This window comes from Ruditapes philippinarum, unplaced genomic scaffold (genome assembly GCF_026571515.1).
Source record: "Ruditapes philippinarum isolate M1 unplaced genomic scaffold, ASM2657151v2 ctg6593_1_1_1_1, whole genome shotgun sequence".
NCBI classification, from domain to species: domain Eukaryota; kingdom Metazoa; phylum Mollusca; class Bivalvia; order Venerida; family Veneridae; genus Ruditapes; species Ruditapes philippinarum.
The window spans coordinates 34,662-61,333 of NW_026865576.1; the positions used below are offsets into that span (position 1 = coordinate 34,662).

Here is a 26,672-nt window from a genome sequence, read left to right on the forward strand (position 1 = left end):
TCCAATACACAAACCACTTGGCCAAGTTAGCTTTAACGACTATCTTCCAGACAGCAGGATTCTGTCTTACCTCAGTAATGGTTTGTTTGTTTGTTTGTTTCATTTTAACGCCTTTTTCCAACAGTATTTCAGTCATATAGGTGGGTAGTTTCCTAACCATCGTTCCTGAAGAGTTACACCAGTACTAGACTACCTTCCTCCGCGCTAAACTACCAAAGCATCTCCCGGGGATCGAACCCACGCCAGAGAGGTTACTGGATTAGAAATCATCGACTCTAACCCCTCGACCACGAAGGCGGTCCTCAGTAATGGTGAAAATGGTTTTGGTGGCCAACTGGATACAGTGATCAAAGGTTTGAGCACTACTCTGTCTAGTTAAAAGCATTTTTGCTAACATTATAACTGTACCAACTTTTGCCAAACTTGTGTTTAAACTTAGGCGAAAATTATTTGAAGTAAGAGTTCTTAATCACATGCATGCTCCAAATAGATAAACAATTTATAAAACAAACAAGGATGATTTTTACCTGTTCTTGCACTGGAATCAGTGGAGGAAATCCAAACTGTTGCACGGACTTATCCGAGAAAATATACCCGACTCCGTGCATGGCTGTGTATGTAAACTTTACATTGGACTGACCATTCTCTGCCCTATCATTTGAAAATAGTATACATGCAAGATTAATCCTCTGTTCGTTATTTGCTTTGGTTTTACATAGCACCAACACAGTTTAGGTCATATGGCATCTGTCCAACTTTACTGTTGGAGGAAGACCTTAGGTGCATTTCTGTGCATTATTTCAGGCATGCACAGGCACCATAGTAGAACCACCGACGTTCCATATTAAGCTATTGGGATTGTTTCCTCACATGAAAGATTCCAAAGTCCCTGTTGGGCTTCGAGCCCACAGTGTTGAAGGGCAAACTGTGGTTTGGAGTTAATGACCTCTGATTAATAAATTAACCACTCAGCCACTGAGGCCCCTTTGTTATGTTCATATTTTTATGGAAATACAGAAAGAAAATGACAAGGTTATTCACCAAAAGTTTATTGTATTTACCAAAAGTTTATCATAATAACCAACAATCATCATCATGCGTCATCTTAGTGCAATAACTTATACACTCCTATAAAATTTAGAAGAACATATTCCATTACTGCACTAAAGTGACACATGGTAAATTACAGAAGGTTTAGGTAACTAACTAACCATGATCCCAGTAAATTACAAAAAGTTTACCTAAATGACCAAAAGTCATGGTAAATCACAAAAAGTTTAACTAAATAAGCAAAAGTATGACAGCAAATGTCATTAACTAACTTGTAATAGCAAAGTTTTTTCACATCTTCCTGATATTTGGTGTGTATATCATCATACGGATCTATTCTCAGAGGACTGGTGTCTGTAAAGTCGACATCCCACGAGTTTGGCCATGGCTCGAGATTCTCAATTATACATTTAGATATGTGCTTATCAACTGGGGACACTATCTGTAACAAGATCATACAAAACGAAAATTATTTCATCAAGTTTTAGACAAAAAAGAATGATGGAAATTCAGAGTGTGGCCAACCGTTTTCAATAAGTTTGCTGTTACAAAATAAATTCCTAACTATTTCCTGAAGGTAAGGTTGTGGCCAGGTTACAACTGGCTACTGTGCAGTATCATGTCAATTATAAAATACAAGTAACTTGTATTTTTCAGGGCATGAAAAGCTATTTTCTTTACTTTGAATAATCTACAACCTCTCAACTTTAGACACATTTCATCACAACAATGGGTTGAAAAGTGAAATTAATAAAATGTTATTTTAATGGAGTGATATGGTTAACTTTTATCACCAATGAGTAGTTTAAGCATCATGAAACCAGAAATAGTCAATTATTAAACTGTGTGGCATTACATTAAGTATTGAATTGAATATAAACATATTATTGAGACTTACTTGTGCTCCATTTGACCAATATACCTGAAAATAAATGAGTCTGATATATAAAAATAATCAGATTACAATGTATAATAATTTTAATGTATTTTCATGATTGCCCTATAATAAAATTATGAAGAAAACTTTATATAATCTTTATATAAAATAGTTGTCCTTTAGATTTATTAAATATTATCATGTGTTTAAGTTACTAGTTATTTCAATGTGCATTTATGCACAATGCCACACTAGCAGAACTGTGGGGGAAAAATACACCTCAAAAACAACAACAACCGAGCTAATTAAACAAGAGGGCCATGATGGCCCTGAGGTCGCTCACCTGTATATAGGCCCCCGGAGCGAGGCCAGTTTAAACCCAAGGGCTTTTATTTGAACAAACTTGGAAGACACCCATTAGAAGATGTTTCATGATGTTAAGTTTTTACTATACATATATAATGAAAAACAATGACCTCCTCCACCCCCACCTCCCCCCCGGCAGGGCTTATTTTAACCCAAGGGCTTTTATTTGAACAAACTTGGTAGACACCTATAAGAAGATGTTTCATGCTTAACATCTAAGCTCTAGCTCATTGGGTTTTTTAAGAGAAGATTTTTTAATTTTTTACTATACACACATAGTTAAAAACAATGACACCCCTGGGGTGGGGCCAGTTTTGACCCCAGGGCTTTTATTTGTACAAACTTTGTAGACACTTAGTAGAAGATGTTTCATGCTTAATATCTAAACAGTAGCTATTTGGGTTTTTTCAAAGAAGATTTTTAAGTTTTTACTATACACATATAAGGAAAATCAATGACCCCGGGGCGGGGCCAACTTTGACCCTAGGGCTTTTATTTGAACAAACTTTGTAGACACTCACTAGAAGATGTTTCATGCCTAATATCTAAACTGTAGCTATTTTCGTTTTTTCAAAGAAATTTTTTTAAGTTTTTGCTATACACATATAAGGAAAATCAATGACCCCCGGGGCGGGGCCAATATTGACCCCAGGGCTTTTATTTGAACAAACTTGGTAGACACTCATTAGAACATGTTTCATGCTAAATATCTTAGCTCTAGCTCTTTGAGTTCTTTAAAAGAAGATTTCTTAAGTTTTTACTATATGCATATAAGGGAAAACCAATGACCCCCTGGAGCGGGGCCAATTTTGACCCCAGGGCATTTATTTGAACAAACTTGGTAGACACTCACTAGAAGATGTTTTATGCCAAATATCTAAGCTCTAGCTCTTTGGGTTTTTTAAAAGAAGATATTTAAAGTTTTTTCTTTCGGTTGCCATGGCAACCAGAGTTCTGCATGGAATTAAATTCTTTGAACAATTTTTAAAGGTGACCACCAAAGGAACATTCCTGTGAAGTTTGGATGAAAATGGCTTGGTGGTTTATGAGGAGATGTCATTTAAAGTAAAAGTTTACGGACGGACGACGGACACCGGACGAAAAGCGATCACAAAAGCTCACCCTGTCATTTTGTGACAAGTGAGCTAATAAAACAATACCCCCATCAAATATTTCATTTTCAAGCACTTAAATGTCACAAAATACTTGGGATATTCTTAATATATCAGACAACATTTCTGTAACAATTTTTATCAAAGGAAAAATCCAACTGTTCTCCTTGTCACTGAGGATCATATATTCTGTTTTGTTTTTTATCAAGGGGCAATAACTCTTGAAAAACTTGACAAATCTGCTGTAAAATCAGTTATATTTGTGAAATCAACATTTCCAACTAACTGGTGGGGTAAAATATTCTTAAAATTGCTATGCTATCCTGTTAAATTTACATGATACCGTAATATTCAAAAACATTTAAGTTAAAATCTGCAATTTGTGAAATTAGCAAAATTTAATATCTCACAAATATTTTATAGTATGTGGCACATCCACAGTTATTAACTTTAACAATATATTTTCCCTAAACTAATATAATGCTCAAGCTTACAGGCAAACTGAATTTCATCAAAATATATCAAGTGAATATTAAAATTTGTACTATTGAAATGACATACAACATCTGAGTATTCACTCCTCTGACAAATTAACCAAGGGATAATTAATTTTTATTTCTAAAACAAATGTGTATTTGTAATTTTATCACAGTGTGATATTTACCTTATAACCATTATCTTCTTTAGGATTATGTGAGGCAGTTACCATAACACCACATGCACATTTATAATGTCTCGTACAGTATGCCTGGAAAAAAAAACAACAACAAATATTGTAAACATTTTGCTGCGTACATAACCCACTAACAGTATTATCTGTTTTCCAACAAGATGGGTATACTATACTTCTGGGATAAAGAATTCTTTTTGATTTCAAAACTAAAAATTGGGCAAGTCCATTTCTGAAATTCAACAGATTGTATGTGATTTATCCGACCAAGCTGTGGCAAATTTAATCAACAATTAGGTAGACTAAATAAAACAAATGATATATATGACTAAACTCACTGACCCTAATGAAATGACATTTCAATGAAGCCTTAAATAAACAATACAAAGAACTATGCATAAACAGTTACATCGGGGAATTAAATTCTAGAAAAAGCTCTTTTTAAATTCAAAAATTATAAAAAAAATTTTAAAATTTTTAAAAATTTTTCCACCTGCATGTAGGAATATTGTAGCTGTCAGTTGAGCAAATCTGAAAATAAACAAATTTGTTTGTAATAACAATGTACATTGTATAAACATTCACTAAAAACATTTAATTTCTCTTAAATAAGGCATCTAAATGGCTAAGATGTTAACCTTTTTTTCATAACTGCATGAGTTTAATCAAGATGGACACAATTTCACCTCTATATGAATAACATTGTTAACTGGCAAATTAATCAGGTTATGGGAAAAAAAATATTTCAGAAATATTCATTCAACAGGACAGAAAAAATTTGGTGGAAACATTTTTAGGAGATATGCTGCAGAAAATATGAGCCGTGTCATGACAAAACCAACATAATGGGTTTGCGACCAGCATGGATCCAGACCAACCTGCCCATCCACGCAGTCTGATCAGGATCCATGCTGTTCGCTAACAGTTTCTCTACTTGTAATAGGGTTTGTAAGCCAACAGCATGGATCCTGATCAGACTGTGCAGATGCACAGGCTAGTCTCACTCAGGATCCATGCTGGTAGCAAACCCATTATGTTGGTTTTGTCATGACAAAGGCTCATTATACCTACCTCTTACTGTTATATCTTCCATCAAACCCAACACAAACACCCATTTCTTTTGCCTCAGGAAAGCTTGACAATGTCTGCTTAAAAAGACCCTGAGATGACAAGAAAAATAAAATTTGATTATAATATTAGCCCATAACCTGATGAACTTTCAATCCTTTGACTATGGATTGTCAGTCCATGGAAAGTTTAAGGGATATTGATATTGAAATACATGCAGCAAGAGCACTGAATGGGGTGTTAATGCTCATCTGTTAAAGGCCCATTTTACCCAGAAACACTTCCATATTTATTTCCCTAGAGCTCTTTATTTTTTATCTTTATTATGTTACAGTTTTCAAAAAGTTACTAATTTCTAGCATATAACATTTTCAGAAACAATTATAAACATTATTAATTTCATATCTTTCCTTTCAAAGGAATGAAATACTTTTCTGTCTCCGGAGCATAATGTGCCTTTAAAAAGGGGTATTACTTCAAAAATATAGCTTTCAGAATCATACCACTTGTTTTACATCTGCATCTTGTCATGATGAGCAAGACTATGCCAAGTTTCATGATGATATCTTTTCAAAATATTTTGATAATGAACTACAATAACGTTTTTGCAACATGACAGTGATGGCCACAACCATGAAGACAATGTGCAGCTATTGTAATAGATCAACATTTCCTTCAAAACAATCAAGCTAAAAATCAAGCTTCAAACAATATAGAGCCTGGTCAGACTGCATGGAAGTGCAGGCTGGCCAGGCTCTATAGTGATGGCAAAGGTTTATCGCTTTCAGTTCAAGCTAAAAAGCTACTAAAACACTGTGTCATACTATCTTTTTTACCTGTATTATTTTATTTCTTGTAATTAACAAACATGTTTCCTATAAATAACAAACATACATATATGTCTTTTACAATAATACATATAAAATTTTATTGCAGCAGCTCAGTTAATTACATCTATGACTTTTTTGTACTATACTTCAATATATGCTGCTTGGTTCATATGTATAATTATGAAATTTATGAAATGCAGGAGCAACACCTTTTAAGAATTAAAAAAGTGTTTTAATTGTTGCTGTGAAATGTTGCTCTACATTTATAGTGAATTACTCCTCTGGAAAAAATTGATATTGTTGTAAAGAGATCATTGCTGCATGGAGGGAGACTCAGTTCAGGGGTTGTACTCTATCAAAACATTTCTAAAGCATACTGACATTTAAAATACACATTTAATGCATATTTTAAACTTTAATTTATTGTTTGCATATTTTTGGCTGTTGGAATGCAAATATGTTAAATGTTATGCCTGTATGAAAAAAAAATAACATCATGAATATAATATAACTTGCATTCATCATTCTACATTTAATTCTATAAAATATAAAAGGCATCAGCACCGACTAAAAACTGTTATGTTATTACATAGGATATTTTCACCGCCAGCAATTAGGTCAAATGAATGACAAGTTTGATAAGGAAAACATTTTGCTTTCGTATAAGATTTTTAATCAAAGTCATTGAAATTGATTAAGGGATTTCTTTCATTGATTAAAGGGTTTCTTTCATCTTTGTTTATTCTATGTCTCATAATAAATATTTACTTAACACTTTTTAGATATTTCTTTACAAGGTTTATTAATGCTACCATAACATACGATCTAGAAATAAACCAAACTGATACTGAAATTGAACCTGAAAAATTCACACAGATCGTGATAATTCATCTATCAAATACATGATAATCTCTGAGGAACAAATTTTTTATTTATGTTGCCCTAAACTTAAACTGAATTCTGATGAATTCAATAGATCATTAGCAATAAGCTTACATTAACTAATGGCAAAATAAAAGTTATGCCAAAGCAACTTAATTGTGTCAAAGGGTGAGAAAAATGTGCAGCCTGACGGGGACTCAAACCCAGGACCCTCAGAATGCCATTACGCAGATCAACTGCTATGTGGCTGCTTACATACCTTCTTCCCTAAATAGTGAACAGTTCTAAACCGTGACAATTGCATACAATTATGAATTATGTATTGTAATAATTATGCAAGCTCCAATTTTCCAAAGTTTATATTTAATACAAATATTTGAAGCATTTTATTGCAGTTCATTACCAATGGTAATAATGAATAATGGTTTGGTAGACTAAATCAATTTGAAATAGATCGATTAGTTTGTTTTAAAAACGTTTCTATTAACCATATATTCAAATCAAAGGTAAATAAATAAAGTTCATTTTTGTTATACCTCAATTGTGATACAAGTTTGAATCTTATTTTACCACTTCTGAACTAACCCAGTACTAGTGTGACCAGTGCTGGACTAACCCAGTACTAGTGTGACCAGTGCTGGACTAACCCAGTACTAGTGTGACCAGTGCTGGACTAACCCAGTACTAGTGTGACCAGTGCTGGACTAATCCAGTACTAGTGTGACCAGTGCTGGACTAACCCAGTACAGGTGTCATATAAATATACATGGTTGTAATTCCAGTATGGCTTGAACCCACAACTCTGTTGTTGAGAAGTAGAAATATAAATCAGTGAACAATTTCTCTACCCAGTGTCCCACAAGTCTATTTTAACAAATTGACAGATATACACAATTACAAATTTCTTTGCTTTTTCATACAAAAATAAATAATATATACTATGATATACAATTTTTTTTTTAAATTACTTTTTTATGAATTATAAAATTTTGTTTTGTTTGATTTAACTATGAAGTGAGTTAAATTTTATCTAAAATAAGCTGTCTTTATTTTGGGAATTTTGTATTCAACTTCTGGGACAATGTGGTCAGAAAGAACCATATAGATATCTTTAGGCATTTCTGATGTGACATCATTTCATCCTGATAAATGTGGATTATGTGACACAGAAATAATGTGACATCATGCATCATGTCATAGGGACAAATAAATAATAAGACATCATATCATGGTGACATAGAAACAATGTGATATCATATTAAACAAAACACTTATGTGATTAACACAAAATCATATAATTCTTTTAACAAGAGCCGCCAGTGGGACAGCATGCTTGAGTATATAGTAAACCAACAGCCATAATAATGAGGTATGAGTTTAAATAGCTCTACAATGCTCTCATTGAATAAGTGTGTTGAAATTTCAACCCATTCCATTCAGTAGTTTTGAGATAAAAAACTTGCATGCAAAAACTTAAGTGTGATGCTGACAATCACACATAGGCCTGGGCGAGTACAAAAGCTCTTCATATCGTTGGAGTAAAGCTATATATCATTTTGATAAACATAGTATATAATATATTTCTGTGATTAACATAGCATATAGTATGTCATTGTGATAAACAAAGTATATAGTATGTCATTGTGATAAACATAGTATTTATCACTGTGATAAACATAGCATATAGTTAGTCATTGTGATAAACAAAGTATATCATTTAGATAAATATAGTATATAATATATAACTGTGATAAACATAGCATACAGTATGTCATTGTGATAAACATAGTATTATAGTATATCATTTAGATAAACATAGTATATAATATATCACTGTGATAAACATAGCATATAGTATGTCATTGTGATAAACAAAGTATATCATTTAGATAAACATAGTATATATCACTGTGATAAACATAGCATATAGTATGTCATTGTGATAAGCATAGCATATGGGCGCCGTCATGACAATTTGTACCTTCGGACAAGTTTTTCAAACACCGGTTAAAAGTCCGCGAAATTGTTCGCAGTTTATGACGGCTTTTCAAGTACCTTGTTGTCGCTAGATCATGATTTTCCGTGTTTTGTAGGCGGAATTTAGACACCATGTCTGAGAAGAATGATTTTCAGGTATTTTTGTATCTTTTTATGATTTAAAAAACAAAAAATACAAAGATTTAAATAGCAAAACTAGATTTTTTAATTTTTTTTAAGATGTTGCGTCTGCTGTCAAATTTGACAGATGATTTGAGCGCTTCAGTTAAAAAATGAGTTTATTTATGGTGAAATCAAATGGGCCCTTTGTATTTTGTTACTGGCAGGAAAATACAAATTTTTGGCGTCCGTGTTGATTCTGTGTCACAACAATATAATTACCTTATAGACGAGGATGAATCAATTGGTATGTTAAGAATAAATAAATAAATAAATAAATAAATAAATAAATAAATAAATGAATAAATAATAATAAATATAATTAAATAAATAAGTAAATAAATAAGTAAATAAATAGATAAATAAATAAATAAATAAGTAAATAAATTTAGCTTTTTTTCTATCATTGTCTATAATAGAGATATTTTGCTTTTCAGTATTGTAAAATATTAATTTCATATAAACATATAATAAATAAAATGTCATTTTAAATGTGTGTTGTCGAAATATGAAATATACTTAGAATTAATGTAAATTAACAGGTGCTGATGGTACAGGAACTCACGGGCCAAACTCAGTTATAAGTATGCTACATCATTGCCTCGAAAACCAGGGATTTGGAGAGAAAGCTTGCGTCATGCACGCCGACAACTGTGGTTGTGAGTATTTTTCCGTATTTGTGTTTTTAATTAAATAATAGTATAGCATTGAACATTCCGTTTTATATTCAAAATGCTACATTTTACAAAGCATAATTTTTAATATATAAGTTTTAGTTCAAATGGTGAAATAAAAATATATTTTTTATTACAGCGCAGAATAAAAATCGCTTTATGTTAGCGTATGTGGCATGGCGAATTCATATGGGGCTCCATGATGAGATAACACTCCTGATGGAAATTCCTGGTCATACAAAGTAATTTATGTTTTTAAGTTTTATTTTATTTTATACTCGTATAATGCAAACTTATGTATTTTAGTTTATGACAGTCCTCTACAATAATTCTGTTCGGCACAAAACGAGCATTTGCTATTTTTTATGTGTTTAAATATGTATGTGCTTGCACACCAGCGTGCGTGTTTTAGACAATCTGGCCATTAGATTAAAATTAAAACACTGTCGAACAAATCGATTATTCCAGAACAAATCTACTTGCAATCATTATGTTCCTATATAAATAAAAATAAAATCAACATAAACTATAATAAGCATTTTTGATATATAGTTTTTTATTCGATTTCAGGTGTCTTGTGGATGGAGGATTTGGACATATCAAGAAGCTGTATAGGCGCACGGACTGCGAAAGTATTTCGCAGGTGGCATCTGTCGTGAGAAAGTCTGCTTCAAGCAATTTCCCCGTGCTCTTCCGCAAGGAGGATGGATGTCAGAATTGGACTTGGTATTCTATTACAAATATTTGAATTTCTAAAATTTACACCCCATTTAAATAAGTTTGTACAATAAAACAGCAAAACAAATTAATAGAGAGCTTAATTCGGCCTCGGCATAAATGCTGGCATATTACTTGTACGTGTATTAATACCTGCTTGTCATTGTAAAATATCAAGTAATTTATGACTGACATATTATTAACTACGTAATACATATATTACAGGTATGACTGGAAGACATTTCTGCCGCGTTTCTTTTTACCATTACGGGGTATACAGCGCTATCACGCTTTCCGTATTACGAAGGATGCTATATACGTGAAAGAACGCTCAACTGACGTAGAGCAGCGGGTCACAATCCTGAAGAGAAATGCTTCAGTACCAGCAGATATTCTCCCTGCAGTTTTGCTACCGGGTGGACTTTCCCGCGCAAGGCAGCAATATCTGTACAAGAATGTACGACCTTTTGTACGTCAGGCGTACCGTGATGTGACGTGCCCACCGTTACGGGAAGAATGACAATTTAGATTTGAATGTACAAATTTTTAATGTATACATGCATTATCTTTGACTGTGTGTTTAGTCCTTAGATTTGTTATCAATAAACTAGATATTATTTGATATAAGAATGATGTATATATTGCAAGTTTTAAAATTTCGTTAGTAATAAATTAACCAATATACTGGGCACATTAGTGCTGATCCGTTTATGTGATTTCTTCTGTTATCTTTTAATATTTATGAATTTGAAGTTTGTAACTTCATAGGACTGTAAAATAAATTCACGTGGAGTTACTGTCTTTATTGATTCTTACAAAATCCATTCTTAAAACAAAGCAATTCAGCAATAAACTACGACGTTCTTAAAAACGTTCAACGTTTAAACAAACGTCGTCGCCGACGTCGAAGCAACACATTGGTCTATGTACATAAAAATATATATCTTTGATATTTTTCAAGATTTTTTCGTCAAATAAAAAGTAAAATCATCTGTAATAATTGGTTTCTATGAAAATTATGAAACCAAAAAATCGAAGAAAATTGCCCGAAGGGTCATTTTGTCGTGACGGCGCTCATATAGTATATCATTTAGATAAACATAGTATATAATATATCATTGTGATAAACAGAATATCACCTACCTGGGTAGCCTGTATCACAGTTAAATCATTCATCATATTGTAACCAGCTCCCATCCTTGCTCGTAGCCCTTAAAAATAAATATATAACTTATTTAGAAATTTTTAGTAAAGCATGAGGACATAGTATTAAATTTGACCATATTTTCAATGCACTATAGTACAATAACAGGGCCAAGGAGAAATATTTTAAAGTTAACAGAATGGATATTTTACTTTACAAACATGCCCACGGGAAGAATGTTTAAATTCAAACTTCAGATCAAACTTCAGATCAAGGAGAAAGATAATTATATACATAGGTGAGATGTGCAAAACATATCCTCTTTATACATGTTATACCCAAGGCAAAATCTTGACATTGCATCATCATAGGTGACCTTGACCCTTGACCTGATGACCTGGTCACAAAGCCTCATGATGAACATTTGTGCCTAAAAAACTCAATTTATGTTATTTGAGAATTCCTCCATGCACACAGAAGATAATGGCATGGACAAGTTTGGATGCAAGCATGCACAGTTGATTGTAAAATAAGGTGGTCCTTACCAAAATCTGATGGTCTCAGACCAACGGACCACCATTTTTGTCAAGGCCTGTACCTCTGTGTTTGTACAGATGGACAGTTCAATTACTATATGCCCTGGGGCATAAAAATATTATTTTAAAAACTGCATAAAGCAAAAGACCATCTACAGAATCTTAATAAATTTGCTTTTTGTGTAACAGAATATGTAATACTTAACAATATGGGAATCGTAGACAAAATTTGCCCCTTTTTTTCTCAAAATAATTTGAAATTTCCTTACCTGAGGGCCCCTGGTCCCTTTAAGGTAATTAGGGCTCTTGGTAAAAAATTACAAGCCTGCACATACACAATAAACACAATGTCATACAGTTAAAAACAATTTAAATATTTTACTGACCTGCCGTTCCGAACTCCATACGTTGCAGTAGACGACATCCAAGTTCTTTTTCATTTCTACTCTTTACAAGTCCATCTATTTCAGCATTGTCTTTCTCATTCTGAAATATAAATTGGTTTAGAGCAGTTTTTTTACAGAGAATTATTGGCATTTGAATGCCTTTTCCCCAAACTATAGGCTCTTAAATCTTCAAAAACTGATTTAGTTCATATAGAGTTTATTTCAGTTTGATTGTGTTAGGAAGTTATAAGCTTACAGGCACACTCTCTAATCCATTCCATGAACAAACAAGTCCAAGCAATATGTGTAAGTTTCTTGCTAAAGGAAACAACGGCTTGACTTGGACGGGGTTTGAAGCCAGACGTCTAGCAATCCTTACATTATTAATCAGAGGCATTATCTATCAGTACTGTTAACCATCTGACAACAACACCAAACAAAGTAACGTTTTGATTTTTGAAATAATATGGTTAATTTATATTATATTATTGTAAATGTTTATAATTTTTAAATTTTATTTGACAATAACCACTTATAATAGTTCCAGTTTTGCAAAAATTACTTTGTTGTTCCAATAAATCTTCATAATGCATCTACATCCCAGCCAGGGATTCCACGTTCACTTTGAGATAGCTAACTTAAGGGAAGATGCCCCATCATGGAGGTTACATGCATACCATGGAACATATGTACAATTATTGGAGGCTAACAGTAATCATACAGGTAAATTGTTTGCTTTTGATTTAGTTAAAGCAGTTTTTGTAACATAAAGTTGAGGCCAACATAAACACATTTAAAAGTTTACCAAATGAAATAAGATCATCTCAGTCTGTCCTCCTTTATAACTGCGTGAGAATGACTGTGCTTGTTTGTTGAAAAAAAAAAGTTAAAACCAAAAAAAATTAACCAAGTGTCAGCATAATCTATGTGTCAGAGTTCAATCACTCCAACCAGTCTCTGAACAAATAGTTTACTCTGTCAGTTATTAGTTCTGTCAGCTGATAGTAGACTTAGAGTTTAAACAAAAATTAAACAAAGATAAGAAAGTCTTACTGACTTTATAAAAATAAGCAAACAAAAAATAAAATGGGTTGGGAGGGAGAGGCGAAAAAAGATCTGTATCAACCGATATGTGTCTAAGAACTGTAAAGACCGCGAAAAAATGACTGAATTTATAACAACGCGTAGGAATACAACTAAATCAGTGACCCGAAAAATACCAATACCTAAAAAATGACCCAACAGATTAACCAATAAAAATTTCTGTATTATATCGGTAATTAATAGATTTTAGATAAATCCAAAATACTCTAAATTACATACAATATTGAGTACATCACAGTACAGTGAACATTGAAAAAAAATCTACATGTAGGTCAGCTATTAATACCAGAGTTCAATTCTATAATGAAATGTGCACATGGGAAAAAACATAAAATCATATAATTATCTGCTACTTGTACGAAGTTTGAAGGGAATTTGCTACTTGTTAATACCACAGGTGGCAGTATCAGTGTTTGGACACCCCAACCCTATCTGCCTCTGGACTCCTGCTACAAGCCTGAAAACAAATAATTTAAAACTCTAAGGCTTACTATAAGATACCAAATACAAAACCACCGATATAATTATATAAACAAAATTTTCCACTATCAAATTAAATTATAGTTACAGAAGTGATGAAGCGATTCTAACTTATAATGCTTCACCTGCTTACTGCACATCCTTCAGTTAACTGTTGATTCAATTGCACTGCTTTACCAGGGACACCAGCCAATTTAAAGAGGTTGATAGGTACTTTACCTAACACTTGCATAGGTTTCACTGCCATATCCTGTTGGTCAGGTAAATACCAGGAGACCTTATGCCTGGTTGATCAGTCTTGGTTATTACTGGAAACAGATGCACCCTACATTACTCCCCTTCTTGTAATTATCCACACCACATATGATTGGTTGGGTTGCAGCCAAGATAGCAAAGGCACATTCTGAAACTTGGAGTGAACCCCTTCAAGTCGCCTCTGCCAATGCCAGTGCTCTCAATGTCTCCAGAGGGGGCGCCCGTTTAAGTCTCTTCGGAGACTGGGGTGATTGATTCATATCGGTCACTCTCTTGACATTGTACCAATACGTTCAGGTAGAGTGCCAGTAGTGGTTTGAAACCAGGAAGTAGGTCTGTAGCCTCACAAGTTGAGTGCAGGGTCAGATTCTCACAGTCTGATCGGATGGCCAGACTTCTCAAATAGGAAGGGGAGGAATGTAGTGGTAACTGCTCGTCAATCCCAATAGACCTTTTCGAAAACCTAGCTATTAAAACACCGTTTTCCGGTACGTTGCGGATTTAGCTCTGGGGAATTACACCAAATGAAGTACATAACACAGTTACATGATATTTCTATTTTTCTATTATTATTTACCGTTTAAGGTGAAAAAAATGATGTTTTTGAAAATTATCAATATTCCTTTAATATCTATTGCAAACTTTTGTAAAAAATAAATTGTTTATAATGAAAATCAATAAAATTTAAACAGACGTAGTGGAATCTTCCACAATAAATAAGGTTATTTTCTGTGTAAACTTGTGTATTTATTTTATTTTTTTGTATGGAATTATTCATACAATGATATTCAATTATTAAATCTTATAAAGAAATAACTGTTTTATTTCAATTTAATTTTAAAAAAGGCCGAAAACATCGAGTTCGCTATTACACTCTATTACAATGTAGGTGAATTCCCCAGAGCTATGTACAGAAAGTACCGGAAAACGGCGTTTAGCTAGGTTTTCGAAGTCGTGAATAGTGGTGGCTGACATCAACTGGAAGTGATGCGCCAGTGACATTGCAGCGTTCCTGTCTCTTCTTTCCTGGTTTTCCAACAGAGCGTACGTATCAGAAGCTTCGAAGAATTATCCACTGCAATCCATTATACTATTATACTATATCACTTTACAAAACTTTCCATTGTTGCACACCATTTTATGTGTAAAATATAAAGTTTCTCTGGCCAATCTAACATTTCGGTTGAAAGATGGTATAACCTTCCTTATAGAGATAGTATCTTAGCAAACAGGACGTTTCGGCCCCAAACCAAATCGGCCCCTATCGAAAAATCGGCCCCTGGACGTTTCGGCCCTTTTCCGCGAGACGTTTCGGCCCCACTTTAGTATATTGCTTGATATGTTAAAAAAACGGTTTGCTATTATCTCATTGAAAAACTGAAAAAATAAAGTGTTTGTGTGTATAATTGTTGGAATAATTGCATTACATATAGAATTAAATTAGAGAAATTATTTGCTGGATATTAACTGTGATTTAATACTTACAATCGGATTTTAAGTGTAAATATTATGAAATGTCCGATATAGGTATGCGATACAGGTAGGTCAGTTTTGAATATATTAATTTAGAAAGGATTTCCCAAAAAATTAATATATTGCACCGATAGTTCATTTGTTATTGTTTTCGTTTCCATCAAACTCGTCACTGTTAAATAGTTGTTGATGATAATTTAATGTCTGTCTCGTGTATTGTTTTGTGTCTTGCTTCTTAATCTTTCAAATAAAATATTATCTATATATGTTGTAAATAATTGTTTGTTTGTGTATTATATTTTTTCAAATAAAGTTAATGTTCTGTTCTGTTTGTATTGATTACTTTTGGAACCCTACTACTATTATTATCTAGTTTTTATACAAAATGATTAAATATATATATTAATTGATTCATTATTTATTGAAATGCTAACAATATATCAGTTTAAAATACAGTACTTATTCTGGGGCCGATTTGGTAAAGGGCCGAAACGTCCGGGGCCGAAACGTCTTGGGTAGTTTGGGGCCGATACGTCTTGGGGCCGAAACGTCTCGAAATCGTATCTTAAGAAGCTAACCTAGTAAATTATTGGTATTATAAAGACTACATGTAGATCTATAAATGAAAACAGAAAATTATTTGCCAAAAAAAAAAACATATATTAAAAACTAGCAAAATGTTATAGAGATGGTTTTAGAAGCTAACCTTCTAGTCATAGTAACTTATGGTAGGACTATAAATGAAAACAGAAGATTACTTGCAACATATGCAAAAAAATAATTAAAAACTAGCAAAATGTTATACTCAAATCATATTTTATATGAAAACCTATTTTAAATTTAAAATTTTCAAATGGCAATGTTTTAATACACATACTACAATTAAACTATTTATAACTGAATAATTGCTGGAAATCATTTCTGTAATCATTAATGGGTCGAATCATATATAGAACGAATCGTTATTTTTTTCCTGTCTACAAACTTCCAAATAAATTTATCGAATGGCAACTCTAAATTTACATTGCAATAAATTATTTAAACTCACCTTACTCCATGACATCCACTGAGAAATCTTCTCTTTAAGTGCAGCGTTTGTTATTTCTTCTGCCATTATCAGCAAATGCACGATTTGACAGGTACTGTAGACAGACGTTTCACTACTGAGACAGTTCACACCAAGACGGTTCACACCAAGACATTTCACTCCCAAATGGGAATGAAACGTCTTGAAGACGTTTCACTCCCTTTTTATACAAAAATATTTTGATACTTATGATATACTAAAATTGACCTAAAATATTGAATTGAACTAAAAAAGATCTTAAATTTAATAAAGATAAATTAAAAAGGGGACTTTCACTTTTTTGTCAATGACTTAATTAAAACTCAATACTTTTAAAAGTTCTATCATTTCAGGGTGCATAGAAAAACCGGAAAGCACCGGATAGCACCGAAATACCGGAAAGCACTCAAATTTTTCATAAAACATATGAAAACGTTAATTAATCGGTTTGAAAGTGTTATCAATCGATTTATTAGATCAAAATCTTTCAGAAAAGTCATTTTTTTAAATATATATTGATAATTATTACGAGTATTTCGGAAAATAGATATATCGAGTGCTTTCCGGTCTTGTTTGGATACATGTACATTACCGGATAGCAATATTGTTTATCAAACTTATACATGAAAAATTTATTTTATTGGTTTGAAAGTGTTACCAATCGATTCATTAGATCAAAATCTTTCAGACAACCCGTTTTTGTAATTATATATGATTATTTTTACTCTTATTTAGGAAAATAAGATATATCGAGTGCTTTCCGGTCCTGCTAAGATACATGTACTTTACTGAATAGCAATATAGTTTATCAAAGTAATACATAAAAACTTTATTTTATTGGTTTGAAAGTGTTACCAATCGATTTATTAGATCAAAATCTTTCAGACAACATGTTTTTATAAATATATAATGATAATTATTACGAGTATTTAGGAAAACTGATATATCGAGTGCTTTCCGGTCCTGCTAAGATACATGTACATTACCGGATAGCAATATTGTTTATCCAATTAATACATGAAAACTTTATTTTATTGGTTTGCAAGTGTTACCAATCTATTTAGTAGTTGAAGATCTGTATATCATGACGTTTTTATAAATATTTTATGTTTCATAACGCGATTTTCAAAGTTGTTACAAAGTTGTATTGATTGCTTTCCGGTAATGCTAAAGTACATATACTTTACCGAATAGCACTCGAATATTTATATAAATCACACTAATCCTTTATATTAATTATGTGAAAGTGTTATAAATTTATTAATTAAGTTGAACTTATTTCAATTAAAAATATTATGATTAGTTACACGATTTTTCAATATTGCTCATACCATAGATCAATGCATCATATTTCTAATATTTTATAGGTTGTGTGAAGGACAGAAAGAGGATGTGTAAAAAGTACCAATAAGTTATTCAAAGCATCGAACCATATTTTTTATTATTATATTTTTATATCATGTAAAATAAAGAAAAAATTATAAATTTTCGTTCAGTTATGTCTTTATTTTTACCATACTATGTGTACCGAAAAGCAATGTGGTCATCAGTGGAGGACAGTAGTTGTTGTATTGTTTATCACACGTGCTTATCCTTGCTGATTAAAGACCTTGTATATTGTAGCACAAAAGGTGATGATTTAATCAATTTGTACACAATTATGATAATTGAGAGTACCGACCTGCACATCAAAGTTGCATTAATTAGACACTGTCCTTTACATGCACATTAAATTAGATAATTAGAAATTGCAATTAACTACACACTCTTTTGATATAAAAATTAATTTTGTTTAATGAAGATTATTACGGCACTCATGAAAAGAAATGTTTGTAACGGATATATACGGAATCTCATAGAACTTTATATCTTAATATATTAGACAAGGTACATACATTTTAAATATTTATATACCATCTGTTTGTCTGAGGTAAGAGGACCAGTGCTTTTCGGTGATGTATTACTATTACTTCACAGGACCGGAAAGCAATAATGGAATGTGCAGGACCGGAAAGCACTCGATATATCTATTTTAAACTTTTTTATTCGTAATATTATTTATAAAAAAATAATGTCTGAGAGATTTCTTCCTAATAAATCTCTTGGTAACGTTTTCAATTCAATACAATGAAGGTTGTACGTTTTTTTAGGGAAAATTCGAGTGCTATTCGGTACATATACTTAACAAAACCGGAAAGCATTCTCAATTTATTTAACATTCCTAAATAATCGTTATAATAATCATATTACAATTATAAAAACATGTTGTCTGGAAAATTTTGATACAATAAATCGATTGGTAACACTTTCAAATCAATAAAATAAAGTTTCCATGTATTACTTTGATAAACTATATTGCTATCCGGTAAAGTACATGTACCTTAGCAGGACCGGAAAGCACTCGATATATCTTATTTTCCTAATCAAACGTAATAATAATCATATTATAATTATAAAAACATGTTGTCTGAAAAAATTTGATATAATATATCGATTGGTAACATTTTCAAACCAATGAAATAAAGTATGCAAGCAAACTTTAGGTGTTTCATAAGTCAGAAATGGCTGGTCCTTTCAGTAGGTACCCACACTATATAATAAACAAGACCTTTACCTTTTTTTAGTGGTGTCAAACTGTTAGTTGATTGTCTCAGTGTCTATACAACTAATTAGGCGATGGAAAACACCACAATTACTTAAGCTTGTTTAATGGCTACTGTTTAATAAATTGATGAAGAAAATAATTTTAAAAAATAATTTATTTTATACACATGTTTCGCATTTCATTGTTTAAGACTTACAAAAAATAATCATTATATAGTCAATATATTTAATATATTGATATTTTTTATTATTTGAATAATATTAATTACTTTTACTGGTAGTGATTTCAATTTTTAAACTGATACCTATAATATGTCTAAAATGTTGTTCTTTCTATGTTATTCTATTAATTTTTTTAATTTACTATAAATAGAATTTTCTTATGTTTTTTTTCACTTATAATAAAAGTGATATCTCAGAAATTTGTCTTTCATTTACACCTCTTATCACTCAACCCATAATTAAATAAGTAATATTCTAATAATTTGTATTAACAGTACCATTGAAATCAACAAAACGAAACATTAAATTGAATTTCCTTTTACACTGTTTGATATTAATGAAAATAAAATTTGTTAACTTTCCTAGTAAACATCTCTAAAAATTGGGAGTGAAACGTCCATACAATTGACAAAAAGGGAGTAAAACGTCTAGGTATGAACCGTCTTGCTGTGAAATGTCTTGGAAATGAAATGTCTGACATTCTATTTGACAGGTCAAGGTCATAGTAACTACCTAAAAGCGGTGCAAATCGGTTCGGCCTCAAGTCATTCCGGTCTCAAATTATTCCGGTCCCAAATTGGTCATTCTGGTCCCAAGTTATTCTGATCTCTTGTCATTGGTCCCATTTTTATAGTTATTAATGTATTACTACTTGTTCCTTTTTTATTTTTTTTTACAAAAGGTTTCTTAATAGATCTAGTTAAGTAGAGTAAATTTAACAGATTTTGAGTCAACTCGTCCCTAGGTCTACTCGGTACCTTTAACATGTTAAATCCGTCCCGTGGTCAACTCGTCCTTTAACTCGTCCGCAATTTGAAAAAAGGGACATATAGGTGTTACTTTCGTCGGCGGTGTTCTACACCCGGGAAGCCTCAAAAAGAAAGGAGTTCTGTCCATACCTTGTGGTTCGTACTGTAGGCACTTCTAGTGTATAATCATACCTGCAAATGTAAACAGAGGTCTTAAACTTGGCCAAGTTTTAAATATATTTTGGTGATATATTGTGTAAGCATTTGAAAGTCTCGATACCTACTTAAATGGAGTGTGGGTATAGTTTAACCTTATCAAGGAGACTTTCATATGATGATGTGAAATCACTGAAAACAATACTTAAGGCCCTGTACTGGAGTTCTTCAAGTTTGTCAGTGTTAGCTTTACTACAGAAATGCCACACTATGGGACAGTAATTGAAGTTTGACCTGATAAAAGATTTAAATTTGATAAGTCTGGTAGATACAGAGAGGAATTTACTTAATCTAACTGTTTCTCAGCTTTTTGGCAAATGGCTGATACCTTGATAAGAAGTGCAGTGCACAAAAACCGGTACTCTGCACTTCTTAATTTTTAAGTTATTGCCCTTCCTTAATTTTTATATTTCATTTTTGTCAGGACCATTTCTCATAAAGTTTAAAAGCTATTGGACCTTCATAGGATGATAGATCTCATTGAGAATAAGTGCAGTGCACAAGAACCGGTACTTTGCACTTCTTATTTTTTTAGTTATTGCCTTTTGTTATTTTTTTTCTTTATTTTTGTCCAGGGCATTTCTCATTAATTATAAAAACTATTGTACTCGAAACTTCATAGGATAATAGATCTTATTGATAAAAATTGCAATGCAAAAAAACTGGTACTCTGCACTTCCTGTTTGTTTTTAGTTATTGGCCTTTGTTAATTTTCATATTTCATTTTTGTCCAGACATTCTCATAAAGTATAAACGCTATGGACTTGAAACTTTATAGAATGATAATTTAAATGCATATCTCATTAAGAAGAAGTGCAGTGCACAAGAACCGGTACTCTGCTTTTCTTATATTTTTATTTATTGCCCTTTGTTAATTTTCATACTTTATTTTTGTCTGGGCCATTTCTCATAAATTATAAAAGCTATTGACTTGAAACTTCATATAGATCTCATTGAGAAGAAGTGCAGTGCACAAGAACCGGTACCATGTACTTTTATTGACATTTGTTAACTTTATTTCTTTTTTGCCCGGGCCAATTCTTCTCCACTTTAAACGCTATATTGACTTGAAGCTTCATGGGATGATCTCATTGAGATGAGTTGCAGTGCACAATAACTTGTAATCTGCACTTCATGATTTTTGAGTTATTTCCCTTTGTTAATTTTCTTACTGAATAGGCTTGTCCAGAGCATAACTTGGTCACTATTAATTTGATTGACTCCAAATTTGGTATGTTAGCTTTTTCATTGACCTGAAGTGCATGCTTACAGTAGATTTAAATCAGTTACCATATTTTGCCGCGATAAAATACCAGATACTTTAAACTCCTTACAGTGATTACCTCCCTTGGCAGATTTTACTGATCAAGGGAGTCACTGCGTAGGAGATTGAAGAGAATTACAATACAGAATACATGTATAAATAAAGCTCTGTCATAAACTCTTTTCTTATTTGGTGAAAACTTACTTTATTCAGAAAGAAAAAGAAAGTCTCTATGTATGCATTGTATATGTTTTGCTGTAATTTACGGTAAGAAGGGTAGATGTAGCTGAAATCAAGGTATCTCTTTTGATAGCGAATTTTCACACGGATGAAGGTCTGCCTGACTGCATGATCGCAACTTTTCGGCCCACTTCTTACTTTTGTAAAGGTATGATAAGACTTGCAAATACATGTATTTAGTCTTACCAGTGTCATATTTGGCGTGCTGCTCAAGTTTAATCTATTGTTTGTTCTTTTAGCCCATCACATTTCCTTTTCTTTTTCAAGTAGAATAAGTCGAATATATATAGAAATTAAACGTGTATTGTCCATATTGTCCTGTGATGATAATTTGGTCTTAACGGTACTTGGGAAAGTCCAATAAAGGGCAAGTTTACATATTATTTGAGACTGAAAGTGTCAACAACTATATATAGTTTAATTTAAAAAAATGTGTACCATCGTATAGAAACTCACTTGGTAAATCAACGTCACAGTAACTTTTAATGATTTGCACTTATATGTTTGAACCCTTCGCTCTGCCATGTTACTATGTTGTTGTTGTTGTTGTTGTTGTTTTTCTCCCTTTTTCACTTGGTCTTTTGTATGATCATTTGAATTAACATATATTTGAATCTTAAAAATTTCTATTTTATGTTTCTTTTTTATTTCATTTTTGTTCCACTCTTTAGAAATTAACTACATTGCACTGATTTTTAAAAATTTTATTTCACATTTTAAAAATACAACAGAATTTTAAACACGTTACGATTACGGTATATTAATATTTTGAATATATGGATCAATATATAACACACTTCATTTTATAATATTTCTTACATTGCTGATAATTCTTTCATCCTGACGTTTCTCCCCAAACTTAACACAACTGCATATCAACCTGTGTACAACAAATATTCTATCTCATGCATTTGTAACTATTGGAAACAAAACTGGTCAAATAAGAAAAGATACATAAAACACTCAAATGCAATGGTACCTTCCTATGATATGAGCAGTTTAGAAAATAAAACACATAATCTAGTGTTCGTTTTCCTTGCAGGCGCAGACCATGTAAATACTGTGATATAATAGAATCCGTAATATTATAAGAACTGAGTATAGAAAGTGTATTTTCTAAAAATAGGAACAGCTAAAGTATTTGTACTGAATGAACACGACATACCTTGTTTTATACACCCACTCTAAAGTAAACCAGGACACTTCAACGGATTTGCGCAGTTACTATAATTTCAAAAGTCACACAATGTCATTTGTTTCAGTTAATACAATAGAATAGAAATACTATACTTAGTAGATAAATAGTTAAAAAGCGAACTTAGTCATGCCGTTCCCCAAAATAGATTTCATGATAGATGAATCTCAAGAAGGAACTTACCTTAGTTTCGTTTAGTATACCTGTTTTTTTTTCATTTTTCGTTTCAACACTGTAAAGGAAAATGTTGATGTTACTGTTAATACATTTTTTATTTTTTCAATATACAGGTTTGTCCTTTTTTTTGCCATTTAGTTTACTTTAATATCAGGATGTTCTTCTTGTTTTAAATAAAAAATCATGACTAATTTAGACGATGCCTTTTCAGCATTATAACTTGTAAAACTGTTTAGTCTGTTGTCAATAAATTTGCCAAAATGGTTGAAGAAAAGGTATTTTTTCTTTCTGATTTGCTTACGAAACGTTCAGCATTGATATGGTCATTTTGTATATGTACACATTCGTATTATGTAATCTATTGACGCAAAAATGACATATAACAATTTAAATGCGCTAATGCCATTATACTGTTTTTTCATCAGATAGACATAACATATATATTGTGATGAAAATCATAAAATAAGAATACAATTGTTTTTTACAGAGTTGGCATCATTTAACAACCCCGGGACGCAGTACCTCAATGAAAATTACGACGGTGCAAGGACCTTGTGGAGTATTTCTGCCTTGTGTTACCCCTCTACTAATACATACTTTCTTGGAGTGAAGACTGGAACAAATTCTCATACAGTAGCATGTGAGACGTGTACAGTTTCTTCAAACACAGCCCCAGGACTTCTCTACCTGTCAGGTAAACAGTTTATTTGTTCACAGTTTAACAGTTTAATAACATATATACGATACATATTATGTATTTTATATATCATATTATGTAATATCTTAAGAATCAAACACAAATACAAAAACGTTTAGTATTGACCTAATTTAAAGATATGTTCTGATGGATTATATAATAATATCAATAACATTTTGGGAGTAATACTACTGCATTAAGTGTAAACATCAACACAAATTTGTTAGGCATTCACGAGTTCTTCATGAATTCACGATTTCAACTTCATTAATTTACAATAGATAATTTAAATACGACAAGCATTTCTTGTTTATTTATATTGTGTGCAAATGCATATGCGAGTCGTGGGAAAAATGCATTTGCCAATGTTGTAATCATTTGAACGCTAGTTATCACAGCAAGTGACACATACATGCATGCATGCACACACACGCACGCACACACACACTAACACATACCTACATCAAACAAACATACATACATACATACATACATACATACATACATACATACATACATACATACATACTTTATAAGTAGTATCTTATTTAATAATTTGTTATAAGGGAACACAGTCTACAAGTCAGCATGCTCGGTCACAAGCTGCGGTAGTTGTCCATCATGTACAGCGTGTTCTACCAGTAACGGGTGTATGACTGCAACCACTTACTCTATTACTATACAGTGTTATACAACGTCTTATGATAACAATGACTCTGGAACATCTACTCTTACCGTTAGTGCTGCAGCAGAAACACCGACGTTGACAATAAGCCTTCCAGGTACAATTTTATAGATAATTTTTTTGTAAAAACAGAAGAACAATTAGTTTAACACATTTATTTGAAATGTACACCCTTACCAAAAAAAAAAAGGCTCTCTGTTGAACATTTCGGCAAGTTTGCCGCAAACATTGCGGTGAGTTTGCGGCAAACTGCTTTCAGCAATTATTTACCATGCAAATGAGGTTTGCGGCAAATTTGCCGCAACTCATGAGGTTAGCGGCAAACTTGCCGCTAACTATAGGGGGAGGTAGCTTCTGTTTGCGGCAAATTTACCGCAAACCTCATTTGCATGGTAAAAGTTTGCAGATGTTCGCCAAAAGTTTGCGGCAAATTTGCAGCAAACTTCATTTGCATAGTAAGTTTGCGGATGTTCGCCAGAAGCTTTTGGTAACACTGCGGCAAACTTCATTTGCATATTTGCCAGTTTCAGCAAATATGTTATGGCGATATTTTGGCAAACATTTTGGTAAAGTTCTGGCGAACAATTTTTTCAAACATTGGAATAATAAAAACTAGCTGAATTATAAGAAAACAAATACATATTGGTTTAACACATTTTTTCAATAGAAAATTAAAGAAATATTACAAACATATCAGTAGAATAAAATGAAATTTGATAAATTTGTAAAATAAAGAAATTAATTCCACCAAAAAGAGATAAATTTTACACACATTTTATTAGCAACTGATTCTATACATATTTGACTTTCATAAATTTCCACTCTTTTAGTTATGATGCTATCATGAATTGTTCATATTACTTAATAATCAATTAAAACAAGAGCCGGTTTGCACCGGGGTGATCCTAGATACAGAAAAGTATATCTTTTGAAGTTTCAGGGTTATGTCCCAGACAAAGTTCAAAGTGTGATAATTCCAAAATAGTTGTAAAATCCCACTTTAAATAACGACGTTATGGGCCGTACACATTTTTGCTTCAAGGTCATGCTGTGACCTAGACCTTCAAGGTAATGACCCAAATGTTGCATGTGACATATCGTCTCAATATGGTGATCATTTCGGTGAAATAGTTGTAAAATCCGACTTCAAATAACGAATTTATGGGCCGGACACGATTTTGCTTCAATGTCATGTTGCGACCTTGACCTTCAAGGTATTGACCCAAAATGGTGTGTGTGCGACACATCGTCTCAATATGGTGATCATTTCTGTGAAATAGTTGTAAAATCCGACATCAAATAACCAAGTTATGGGCCGGCACAATTTTTGTTTAAGGTCATGCTGTGACCTTGACCTTCAAGGTAACGACCCAAATGCTGCGCACGACACATCGTCTCAATATGGTGATCATTACTTTTTAAATAGCTTTAAAATCCGACTTCAAATAACGAAGTTATGGGCAGGACATGATTTTGTTCAAGGTCATGGTGTGACCCTTGACCTTCAAGGTAGCGACCCAAATGTTGCGGGCGACAGGTCGTCTCAATATGGTGAGCATTTCTGTGAAATAGTTTTAAAATCCAACTTGAAATAACAAAGTTATGGGCTGGACACGAATTCAGGTTCGTATGAACGTACAGACAGACGGACAGACAACCCAATGACTATATGGTCCGCCGAAATTTTTCGGGGAGCATATAAACAATGTTTGACAATAGCTATTATTCAGCACATGTTGCAGTATTTCTGAGCACCATAAATGGGAAATATAATAT

General features: G+C 32.4%; 2 protein-coding genes across 2 annotated transcripts in view; one reads left to right on the plus strand and one right to left on the minus strand.

Moving 5' to 3' along the window:
* Nucleotides 1-16,947, minus strand: part of LOC132729615 (phosphopentomutase-like) — a 36,073-nt gene extending 19,126 nt beyond the window's left edge. The window contains exons 1-9 of the mRNA XM_060715420.1: nt 16,830-16,947; nt 12,470-12,569; nt 11,547-11,614; nt 5,147-5,235; nt 4,573-4,606; nt 4,070-4,192; nt 1,949-1,972; nt 1,323-1,492; nt 528-651 (exon numbers count right to left, since the gene is read on the minus strand). Coding sequence (XP_060571403.1) covers nt 528-651; nt 1,323-1,492; nt 1,949-1,972; nt 4,070-4,192; nt 4,573-4,606; nt 5,147-5,235; nt 11,547-11,614; nt 12,470-12,569; nt 16,830-16,895 — 798 coding nt within the window. The 5' untranslated portion in view covers nt 16,896-16,947. The remainder of the gene's footprint in view (nt 1-527; nt 652-1,322; nt 1,493-1,948; nt 1,973-4,069; nt 4,193-4,572; nt 4,607-5,146; nt 5,236-11,546; nt 11,615-12,469; nt 12,570-16,829) is intronic.
* A 2,461-nt stretch (nt 16,948-19,408) lies between these two features.
* On the plus strand, nt 19,409-25,007 carry LOC132729614 (uncharacterized). Its single transcript, XM_060715419.1, has 3 exons — nt 19,409-19,424; nt 24,002-24,208; nt 24,778-25,007. Exons 1-3 carry the CDS (start codon nt 19,409-19,411, stop codon nt 25,005-25,007), a joined length of 453 nt encoding a protein of 150 aa, XP_060571402.1.
* The last annotated feature ends 1,665 nt before the right edge of the window (nt 25,008-26,672 follow it).

Bases quoted from the DNA above. Each gene is read 5' to 3' on its own strand.
- LOC132729614 (XM_060715419.1), top strand. The intron at 24,209-24,777 runs GTAAACAGTTTA...ATTTGTTATAAG, and splicing joins AGGACTTCTCTACCTGTCAG to GGAACACAGTCTACAAGTCA.